Source organism: Limanda limanda, chromosome 23 (genome assembly GCF_963576545.1).
Source record: "Limanda limanda chromosome 23, fLimLim1.1, whole genome shotgun sequence".
Classification (NCBI taxonomy): domain Eukaryota; kingdom Metazoa; phylum Chordata; class Actinopteri; order Pleuronectiformes; family Pleuronectidae; genus Limanda; species Limanda limanda.
Window position 1 is genome coordinate 11,588,430 of NC_083658.1, and position 12,199 is coordinate 11,600,628.

A 12,199-nucleotide genomic window follows, 5' to 3' on the forward strand; every position below is an offset into this window, starting at 1 on the left:
GCTGTCCTCACTGTGAAACAGGTCTATCCTGGTAAAAGGCTCTTTTAAGAGCCACACACGTATTTCCACAAAGAGCAGAGTCCTCATTATTCTCCGCCACTGTCAATATCCATGTAGAGGCAGAGTTCTTAAGTAAAGAGAGTCAAGTTGGATAGAAACATATGACATGGCTTTCTTACAATGTTAAGATTTAGAAGTTAGTTAATATCAAATAATATAAAACATAGTTTAGACCAGTGGTTCTTAACCTGGGTTCGATCGAACCCCAGGGGTTCGGTGAGTCACTCTCAGGGGTTCGGCAGGGCTCAAGACACACACAGTATAGCCCGGTTCACACTAGCAATGTCTGGCCGTTTTTGTCGGCCGTCAAAAAATTGGCTGCCCACAATTTGGTAACACACAATTTTTCTTCACCATGTCAGATTGCAAACATTTTGTTGCTTAGTAAAAATATGTTATACAAAAGAAATTCAGGCTACTCGTATTATTCGTGACGTCACACTCCGCAGTGATAAAGCTGGTTGCAGCTGATCACGCCACATTGCTTATCTTTGATATCTGTGCTGCTTGGTGCGCTTAGTAGTCGACTTGTGGCTGTTGTGATTGTACGTCATTCAGCAGAGCCAGTTTCAACAGCAACTCTTCAGAACAACAACGCTCTCAACGTTTTGGTGTCACCAAATCGTACCACACCCCCTTATTGCTAAGAAAGCCCTTGAGATACTCACACTGTTTGTTACAACGTATGTGTGCGAGCAATCCTTTTCGATAGTAGACATGAAAATTAAGAAAAGGAACAGACTTTGTTGCGAAAATGATATTAAAGTGGCACTTGCCAAGGTGAAGCCGCCCATTCCTGAACTTGTATCTGAAAGGCAACAGCAAAAGTCACATTGATTTGCAGTAAATAGTCATTGAGTTATGTTTTTGTTGGTTTTTATGGTTGGTTTTGTTCTTTGAACACTTTGATTTTGTGTGCAACTTATGCATGGTTAATTTTGTGCACTAACAAATTATATACCTATGTTTTGAAGAAATCATATTTTATTTTTCCAATTACGAAGGGTTCGGTGGATGCACTGATGAAGCTTGCAGGGTTCAGTACCTCCAATAAGGTTAAGAACCACTGGTTTAGACTCTGTGAAGGAGTAGCCGACTCCTACTGACACACACATACATCATGTAACCTGATGTTCAGCGATATCCGATTTACTTCATACACTATACTTCCTAAAGAGGTTGCCTTTGTTTTTATATTTATCATAGTTTCCACATGTCTTTCCTTGCCAAATATATGGGTAGTTGACAAATAAGGGTGAAACAGTATTTTTTTAATAAAGTTCTAATAAGGATTACAGTTGTATGAAATTATAATGTTCAAATGCTGTATAATAATATATAGTATACAATAATATAATGATGGCTGAGTTACACGTAGCTGCTCCACTTCAATGGTCCTGCAGTTGTGCATGCCGGACCACTGTCATGTTTGCTGGGGCACTTTAATACATCACAGGACTTGGTCAGTGATTTCAATGAAAACCTGATTCATGTGAAACACGTCTATTCTCACACAGGTGACTGGAAACACAGCACTTAACTTTTAAAAGCTGATTTTAAAGATTAAGCAAAGGTACCAGAGTGATTGTTTATGACTACATTACTTTGTGATTGATAATTTGTAAGATGTGTAATGAATATATGTATTTACTTCTCACTCTTGATTTACTCGATGACAAATGTGTTGTGCAATAGGAGTAGACTTGACGTTGGCTAATTAATAATAATCATGAAATATGATTATTAAAATAATAAAAATTATCTATCAAAAATAATTAAATTATTAATTGAAGATGATCAGTAATCAAATAACAATAAAACCACTAATGAGAAAATAGGAATTATCAATTAGAAAGTACAAGCTATCAATTAACAATGATAAGGTTATCAACCAAGAATAATGAAAATAATTAGTCCAACACAATAAAATTATCAATTTAAGAATAATACTATCTATATTAATAATTGAGAAAGGGGGGCACCACCCTGGTTTCCCAGGGGCCAACGATGTCAAGCTATAATTATCAGTCTCATAATGATAAATGTCAAATTAATAATGTCAATATTTTAATATTAACGATTACTTAATAAACAGTGAAGGCTTCTAAGTTCGAGCACAGGCGATCATAATCCAGCTGCAATCACATACATATGCACAAATAATCACAGACTACAGATACTTTAATTACAAAAGTATTTATTAAAAAGGGGAAATAAAGTTATAATGTTATTCAATGATTTATCATTTTAACAAGCTCCAATATTTCAAAGGTAAACACAGCAGCAGCACTTATCACAATTCAGAAAATACATGGACAACCTGCGGTCTACCTATGTATGTCTGTCTCTATGTGTGTGTGTGTCTGTGTCAAAGTGTCTCTGTGTGTGTGTGTCTATGTGTGTGTGTGTGAAATAAAGTTAGTGTTATTTAATGATTCATCATCTTAACAAACTCCCATATTTCAAAGATAACAACAGCAGCTTATCACAATTTAGAACACGCATGTAACCTCTGGTCCATCTATGTGTCTCTGTGTGTGTGTGTCTGTCTGTGTCTATCAATGTGTGTGTGTGTGTGTGTGTGTGTGTGTGTGTGTGTGTGCGCGCGAGAGAGAGAGAAAAAGAAGGGGCGTGGCGATGACGCGTAGTGACATCACATCTAAGATGGAGGCCGATCATGATTCGTGGAATCAAGGCCTAAAAACTCTCAAAATGGCGGATTGACTACAAAACAAGATGGCGGAGCCGTTATGAATTTAGAGCCAGGATGGGAGGAGAGAGAGCGCAGAGGCGTGGCAATAATAGACTCAAAATGGTGGGTTTAACTTAACGTTATCCAAAATGGAGAATATGTTAATGACACCATGTGGCCGGAGCGCACACTGGTGGTCGTCACATGAATTACACAAAGGAAATTTTAGACAAAGAGAATTCTTATCTCTGCTTGGCTTTGGGGCCGAATGGTTTCCAGATGTGTTCAGCCTCTCTAAGCATAGATTTAACTATGTGACATGACCTGTATTATAAATACAGGTCAGAAGTGTGTATAGGTCGGTTTAGAAGGAGAGAGAGAGAGAGAGAGAGAGAGAGAGAGAACATGAGAAAACATGTAAGGAGAGTTCAAAGAAGCTCTTAAAAGTACGCCTGAGATGAGTTAACAGTGATATGCCCCTCAGCCCTCAAGCGAGCGTTGTGGGCCGAGGTTCTGATCGGTGAAATCACTGCAGACTCACACAGACGTTAACAGTGCGGGCGGAGGCGCTTCTCGCGGCCCTATTTACTTGCAACACAAAACATTGCGATCCAACCGGAAACCGGAAGTAGCGGCTCGGAGTAGTGGCCGGCTAAAACAATGGAACACGGAAGTTCCATCAACAAAATACACTCAAGTATTAAATCAACACGCTACATATTAAAACTAACATCTGCCCAGACAACATAAGCCTCTTACTGTGACCGTGATTTTGTGGGTTGCATGCGACTTGGCGCGAATCCCCGGAGGTTCAGTGAATCGCTTGAAGTTTCTCAGACGGGCTCTCGTGAGCACCGCAGCTGGGCCGGAGCCGATCCGTTGTGCTCCGTGGCGAGATGAGGTTTCGTCTTCTTCTGCAGCAGCGGAGATCGTGCTGCCTCAAAGGGACGTTCGGCTGCTTGTAGCCGTTGTAGATCGTGTGGAGAAAGAATAAAGTAAAGTCCGTGTGGATAAGGAAACAGTCTGAGATCGTCCAGCGAGCAATTTCCTGTTTTGGTCTTTCCAAGTTAAAACAGGAAAAGTCCTTTTCAAAATAAAAACGTCAACTAAGGTAAAAGAAGAAATGAATGAAATGAATCGAAATGAATAAAACAAACGTCTAGTCGCCTCCTTAGTTACTGAGTCGTGTGGTTAGACCTCTTGAGGTCAGAAAACAACTTGAGCAGCGTGGAAAAGAAGAGGACAAAGAGAGTCTCTTAAAAATACCGAGTTAACTAGTAGAACCCCGGAGGGGTTCTGTTGTTGCTTGGGCATCTGAGTGAAGAGAGGTTAAGAGAAAAGCAGTTCCCTCCTTAAGTTGCTGGAACCTCTGGACAGACCCGAAAGGGCCTGATGGGAACGTCAGCATCGGAGGAAAGAGAAAAAGAAGAAGTTAGTTGCCTCCTTAAGTTGCTGGGTTAACTGGTGAGACCCCGGGGGGGGGGGTCCCGTTGTCACATCAGCATCGGAGTGAAGAGAGAAAGATTTCTGTGATTCCAGGGGTTTTGTGTCCCTGGGAGGAGGCCAGCCTCCTTGGAGGAGGGGTCAGGGGTCAGTGTGGCCTGCGGCCAATGGAAAGGTCAGAAATCAAATCTCAGGGAGCGGCTTGCAGTGGGGTCCTTCCCAGGACCCAGGAAGTGATCTGCTGCCACATGGAGATAACAGCTCCATGCTGGATTTCTAATGTAAGGGGTTACCCGAGCCTGGCCTAAGGTTTTACGACTCTTTGTTCTAAGTCAGGACTCTACCCCAACAGTCCCCCTTTGACCTGGGAAGTGGGTCGTTACCCGGTTTCCAGGGCACGCTAGGGTCGAGAGTCCACTGATAATCCATGAGAGGTAATCCTTGAGTGGAGTTGAAGCATTGAAAGTTAGTTCATCATGAGGCAGAGGCATAAATGTCTTTGAGGCATGAGTCTAAACAGAGAGAGGTAATTGTCTGGGCAGACAGAGGCTAAACAACATATATTCTAAAACACGGCGCACATTTTCAATTTCACATAATGCTTATCGGCAGTTATTGTTAACATACTGATGAATTTCGGTGAAGAGTGAAATGAAAGAAAAGTGGAAAAAGGAACAGAAGGAAATGTTTGAGTAGGTGCTGGTGTTTAGAGGTAAACATGTGTGTTATCCTGTCAAACCAAAACATTTAGAACGGCGAATCACGTTCTGTTGTTCGCTAATCTGTGAATATATGGTAAATCCTATTTCTAGGTTTGCAAATCTACAGATATTGAAATTTTACTGCCAAGACTGAATTGCCAACTGTACCCGTGAGGGCTGCACAACCGTAGTGGTAACGACTTCAAAATTCCTCACCGAGGTCTAAAGAGTTCACTACCTGAACATACGTTATACAATTTTCTGACAGAGGGTCTAAAGCATGCAGCTATTGATGGAGTGAGTGGTTTGAGCGGTCTTTGTTTTAAAATTGGGATTTCTTCCCCCCCCTTTCAGGTGTGGAGGTGAGAGGGGTTTCTGGCAGCGCCTCGGTCCTTCCCAGTCATTGAAGTCATCTTTAGGAGTGGAGAAGGAGGGCGTCTGCTTCTAGTTTCGCCAACGGGGTTCAGTGTCTGGTCTCTCAGTGGAGCCTGGAGGAACACGTGGCACAATGTCTCTCATTGCTTCATCCACACATCTCCGTATTAATTCCTCTGTGCCAGGATGCATCCCATGTGTTGGATTTCGGTCACCATCTCTATACTCCTGGTATTGATGAGGTTTCCTTTGGTTACAGCCCCTACTTCTCTGTGGAGAGGGATTCAGGTGCTGAGGTCGAAACTGTTTGTGGGGCTGGTTGAAATCCTCACCCCCTTGGTTTTGAGGGGCACCCTGTTGGAAGGGTCGTTGTTTCTGGTTCTCTTTGCTGGGGTTCATCTTGGCGTGGGGAAAGTTGTCATCTTCCAGCGCCGGGTCCACATTTGTTTGGACTTGTTTGAACTGCCAGAACCACGGTGTCGTCTTCGTTAAACCCTCGGTTGTCTGGGTCGAAGCGATAAATGTCTTTTCAAGGGGCTCTTGCCGCCGGTTGCGGATTTCCTCTCTTTGAGGGGGTGCTGAGTCATCAGTGTCTTTTGACTCGAATGTGCCACGGTACTCATCTTCGTGGCCACCATCTCTTGCACCGGGGTTGGAGGACCATCCAGGACGCGACCGTGAGTCACGGTGCGCCTCTGCCTGAGTGGCAGACTGGGAATCTCCTTCAGCCCTCCAGGACGGAGTCCTTCCGTCGTTGTGATGTGGATCAGCATGGCTCCGTGCAGGATGTGTTCCTTCTGGCTGGAGTGGATGCTGTGTGTCCGCTGGATAGGCATTTGATGTTGCCTCATAGCGGTCCCAGGTCACTGCACGTCTAGGGGTTGAGTCCGGCTCCCCCTTTGGTGTTGAGTGGGTCGGAGCGGTTGACTGCTGGGTGTGTCTGGCCCGCCAGAACAAAGCTTCCTCTGCATGAGGGTTGCGTAGCTGTGCTCGCAGCTTTTCTCGCAGTGTCTCTGTTCCGCTGACTCCACCGGGAATGACGTCAGCTCCTGGCCCTGTCATCAGGGATATCAGCTCGAGGGGGGGCAGCTCTGTTTGACTGTGCCCCCCTTTCTGCTGACCTTTGACCTGCGCGTGCTCCTGCACCGCCTGGTCCTGTTCTTTGCGGGTCTCGATGATATGCCGCAGGTGGGAGTTTTTCTCCTGCTCCGCTCGACATGCTGCTTGCATGGCTCTGAGCGCCTTCGCATGTTCTTGGGTCTGCAGCTCGGCTCTCTGCTGGTAGAGGAGTGTCAGTTGACCCAGAGCATGGGGTATTTTCGGATGCGGGCCAGTGGGGTTGATGAGTGCATGGACAGTTCTTGATCTTACGATCGCAGGTACTTATTTCATACTCACTCAACTCACTCACCGCATCATTTAAAAAAATTAATCAGACTGGCTACAGTCTCTAATAGGACGTCTGGTCCTGAGGGAGCACTTGCCCCATGGTGATACATGCTACTCATCTTCTGAGTGCGAAAAGACACCTGGCGTACTACTCACGCTTGCTTAGAAAAAGTGGGTAAAACACTTAATTAATAACTACACAACAAGATGCACAGATGAGCTTCACCCTGTGTCTATAAAGTGTCAATGAAGGATAGCTCGGTGGCTCAATCCTTAAGACCTAGTTGGTCAACAACTAGTCTTCTCAAAACTAGTCTCTCAAATCTAGTTTGTCTCCTTAAGATCAAAAGCATGCAGAAAATCTCCTATAAAAATTACTAACTACTGAAACGCAGTCAGCAACCAACCAAAGTTACACAAAAGTCTGCTTAGCAAAGGGAATTTAAGAATAAAGAAACTTCAAAAAGAAATTAGTTTCGAACCTATGTCTCTCTTCAAAAATTTAATCATAATTATTGTGCATTGAGATGACACAACCACTTATATGCTAGAAGCAACCAACCACGGATACACAAGGCACTAGTATACCTGCTTGGGACAGGTGCAAAGGGATTAAAAATAAAATTTCAAAGAGAAATAAATTTCCAGAATTATATTTCTCTTTTCTTAAATTATTTATGATTCTTGTGCTTCAAGAACACAACCACCGATTGCAATCTGCAGCCAATTACGGATACACCAGGCACTGGTATACCGGTTTGGTAAAAGTTCAAATGAATTAAAAATAAAACTTTGCAAAGAAGAATAAATTTCCAAAATTATTTTCTTCTTCAACAACGAATCATGATCAATACCAAATGAGAGAAAGGAAAAGTTTTGAAAAAAAATTAAAAATTTTCAAATTTTTTTTAAATTTTTCAAAAAATTAAATTTCTGAAAAAAAAAGAATCTGGATTATTGTACACAGTATTATGATACAGCTGGAGTTAGATTGCCTCACAGGGGGCACCATTTATGTTGTGCAATAGGAGTAGACTTGACGTTGGCTAATTAATAATAATCATGAAATATGATTATTAAAATAATAAAAATTATCTATCAAAAATAATTAAATTATTAATTGAAGATGATCAGTAATCAAATAACAATAAAACCACTAATGAGAAAATAGGAATTATCAATTAGAAAGTACAAGCTATCAATTAACAATGATAAGGTTATCAACCAAGAATAATGAAAATAATTAGTCCAACACAATAAAATTATCAATTTAAGAATAATACTATCTATATTAATAATTGAGAAAGGGGGGCACCACCCTGGTTTCCCAGGGGCCAACGATGTCAAGCTATAATTATCAGTCTCATAATGATAAATGTCAAATTAATAATGTCAATATTTTAATATTAACGATTACTTAATAAACAGTGAAGGCTTCTAAGTTCGAGCACAGGCGATCATAATCCAGCTGCAATCACATACATATGCACAAATAATCACAGACTACAGATACTTTAATTACAAAAGTATTTATTAAAGAGGGGAAATAAAGTTATAATGTTATTCAATGATTTATCATTTTAACAAGCTCCAATATTTCAAAGGTAAACACAGCAGCAGCACTTATCACAATTCAGAAAATACATGGACAACCTGCAGTCTACCTATGTATGTCTGTCTCTATGTGTGTGTGTGTCTGTGTCAAAGTGTCTCTGTGTGTGTGTGTCTATGTGTGTGTGTGTGAAATAAAGTTAGTGTTATTTAATGATTCATCATCTTAACAAACTCCCATATTTCAAAGATAACAACAGCAGCTTATCACAATTTAGAACACGCATGTAACCTCTGGTCCATCTATGTGTCTCTGTGTGTGTGTGTCTGTCTGTGTCTATCAATGTGTGTGTGTGTGTGTGTGTGTGTGTGTGTGTGTGTGTGCGCGAGAGAGAGAGAAAAAGAAGGGGCGTGGCGATGACGCGTAGTGACATCACATCTAAGATGGAGGCCGATCATGATTCGTGGAATCAAGGCCTAAAAACTCTCAAAATGGCGGATTGACTACAAAACAAGATGGCGGAGCCGTTATGAATTTAGAGCCAGGATGGGAGGAGAGAGAGCGCGGAGGCGTGGCAATAATAGACTCAAAATGGTGGGTTTAACTTAACGTTATCCAAAATGGAGAATATGTTAATGACACCATGTGGCCGGAGCGCACACTGGTGGTCGTCACATGAATTACACAAAGGAAATTTTAGACAAAGAGAATTCTTATCTCTGCTTGGCTTTGGGGCCGAATGGTTTCCAGATGTGTTCAGCCTCTCTAAGCATAGATTTAACTATGTGACATGACCTGTATTATAAATACAGGTCAGAAGTGTGTATAGGTCGGTTTAGAAGGAGAGAGAGAGAGAGAGAGAGAGAGAGAGAGAGAGAGAGAGAGAGAGAGAGAGAGAGAGAGAGAGAGAGAGAGAACATGAGAAAACATGTAAGGAGAGTTCAAAGAAGCTCTTAAAAGTACGCCTGAGATGAGTTAACAGTGATTCACCCCTCAGCCCTCAAGCGAGCGTTGTGGGCCGAGGTTCTGATCGGTGAAATCACTGCAGACGCACACAGACGTTAACAGTGCGGGCGGAGGCGCTTCTCGCGGCCCTATTTACTTGCAACACAAAACATTGCGATCCAACCGGAAACCGGAAGTAGCGGCTCGGAGTAGTGGCCGGCTAAAACAATGGAACATGGAAGTTCCATCAACAAAATACACTCAAGTATTAAATCAACACGCTACATATTAAAACTAACATCTGCCCAGACAACATAAGCCTATTACTGTGACCGTGATTTTGTGGGTTGCATGCGACTTGGCGCGAATCCCCGGAGGTTCAGTGAATCGCTTGAAGTTTCTCAGACGGGCTCTCGTGAGCACCGCAGCTGGGCCGGAGCCGATCCGTTGTGCTCCGTGGCGAGATGAGGTTTCGTCTTCTTCTGCAGCAGCGGAGATCGTGCTGCCTCACAGGGACGTTCGGCTGCTTGTAGCCGTTGTAGATCGTGTGGAGAAAGAATAAAGTAAAGTCCGTGTGGATAAGGAAACAGTCTGAGATCGTCCAGCGAGCAATTTCCTGTTTTGGTCTTTCCAAGTTAAAACAGGAAAAGTCCTTTTCAAAATAAAAACGTCAACTAAGGTAAAAGAAGAAATGAATGAAATGAATCGAAATGAATAAAACAAACGTCTAGTCGCCTCCTTAGTTACTGAGTCGTGTGGTTAGACCTCTTGAGGTCAGAAAACAACTTGAGCAGCGTGGAAAAGAAGAGGACAAAGAGAGTCTCTTAAAAACACCGAGTTAACTAGTAGAACCCCGGAGGGGTTCTGTTGTTGCTTGGGCATCTGAGTGAAGAGAGGTTAAGAGAAAAGCAGTTCCCTCCTTAAGTTGCTGGAACCTCTGGACAGACCCGAAAGGGCCTGATGGGAACGTCAGCATCGGAGGAAAGAGAAAAAGAAGAAGTTAGTTGCCTCCTTAAGTTGCTGGGTTAACTGGTGAGACCCCGGGGGGGGGGTCCCGTTGTCACATCAGCATCGGAGTGAAGAGAGAAAGATTTCTGTGATTCCAGGGGTTTTGTGTCCCTGGGAGGAGGCCAGCCTCCTTGGAGGAGGGGTCAGGGGTCAGTGTGGCCTGCGGCCAATGGAAAGGTCAGAAATCAAATCTCAGGGAGCGGCTTGCAGTGGGGTCCTTCCCAGGACCCAGGAAGTGATCTGCTGCCACATGGAGATAACAGCTCCATGCTGGATTTCTAATGTAAGGGGTTACCCGAGCCTGGCCTAAGGTTTTACGACTCTTTGTTCTAAGTCAGGACTCTACCCCAACAAATGTAAAGAGGTTGAAAGCTTAATTAAATCTGTTGTACCCACTCTAGTTTCTATTTTATTGGGAAGATCTGTTTGTGCATTCATGCTGTACATCATGACAGATGTATGCAGGTCCCTTTCAGATCAAATTCGCCGTTCGCATTCGCAGTACTCCTAGAGTAAACATGCACAACATCATGTAGAGGAACGTAGCTTCACCTTGCTCTCCGTTTGTCATCTTTCTCGCATGCTGAGTTGAAGGCTGTTGTTGTTAGTGGTGACGAGGTCAAGCGGAAATGGCTGTATCACCACTAGCTGTAATGAAAACAGCGCCACCTATCGTAGCGGGGTATGAAATGCTTTCGGACAAGAGTCGGATTTCTCAGTGCCATGTACCCGGAGATAGAGCAGTTAACCCCCCATGGATAGAGAAACCGGGCTTCAGCCGAAATAGAGTTTATGCCATCATGTAAACGTAGTGACTGTGTATCCAGAATGTACACACGTGTGCAGTACATGTAAGTGTTTGTGTAGATTGCTGTGGGTAAGTCGTAGTATGTAAACATGTTATTTGAACCATTCAAAAATACTTAATGCATGTAGTGCTTTATAAACAAACACTATAATAAATTTATAAACACAGAGGGGTAACCCTAACCCTAACCCTAACCCTAACCCTAACCCTAACCCTAACCCTAACCCTAAACTCCTCATCCTCGTGAATGGCACAGATCACTGATTTGAGAATGAAGACAATACGTCCTGCAGTAGAAAACTGCTGTTAGATTTAAAAATAATTATTCTCAAAATGTAAAAGTTAAGCAGGATGCTCTGGATGTGTTCAATTTAATTAACCACAGTTACATTATTAGTTAAAAGTGGATGTCTAAATATCGATGATCATGTCATTAGAGTCAGGAAAGTTTGTCTCCATAGAGAAAGTGTGTGGCTCTTAAAAGAGCCGTTGGTTTGATGTCTCCGCAGAGGCATTTACTTGGAGCTGGTGTACTTGGTCACGGCCTTGGTGCCCTCAGACACGGCGTGTTTAGCCAGCTCCCCGGGCAGCAGCAGGCGGACGGCGGTCTGAATCTCCCTGGAGGTGATGGTGGATCGCTTGTTGTAATGAGCCAGACGAGAGGCCTCACCGGCGATGCGCTCGAAGATGTCGCTCACGAAGGAGTTCATGATGCCCATGGCCTTGGAGGAGATCCCAGTGTCGGGGTGGACCTGCTTCAGCACCTTGTACACGTAGATGGCATAGCTCTCCTTCCTGGACTTTCTCCTCTTCTTCCCGCCCTTACCGGGGGCCTTCGCCACCGCTTTCTTGGAGCCCTTCTTGGGCGCAGGCTTCGCTGGCTCAGGCATCGTCACGATATTTTTCGTTCAAATGAATACGGACTCTGGTGGCCAGGCTGTATTTGAACACAGCACATGTAAACCAGCATGTGCCGTTCCCCTTTTGTCATTGGCTGAATGTGGAGCGCCAGTATAACAGCACGTGGGAGTGTCTCCATGTTCGTGAGTCCATTATTCTGCTGCTGACAGATGTTGAACTGTGGAGCTCAACTGTAACATTTGGAAGGTTAAGAAATGCAAGATGTCTGAAACATATTATAATTTATTTTAGTATCCCATTTGTATCATTTAAAACAATCTGAACCAAAGCCACCTGATAAATACACAGCTCTAAATGATAAGGGA

At 43.3% G+C, this 12,199-nt stretch overlaps 1 protein-coding gene across 1 annotated transcript; it reads right to left on the reverse strand.

The window, feature by feature from the left end:
* Window positions 1–11,488: 11,488 nt before the first annotated feature.
* On the reverse strand, window positions 11,489–11,863 carry LOC132996711 (histone H2B). The gene has a single exon (XM_061067045.1). It carries the CDS (start codon window positions 11,861–11,863, stop codon window positions 11,489–11,491), a length of 375 nt encoding a protein of 124 aa, XP_060923028.1.
* Between the last annotated feature and the right edge of the window lie 336 nt (window positions 11,864–12,199).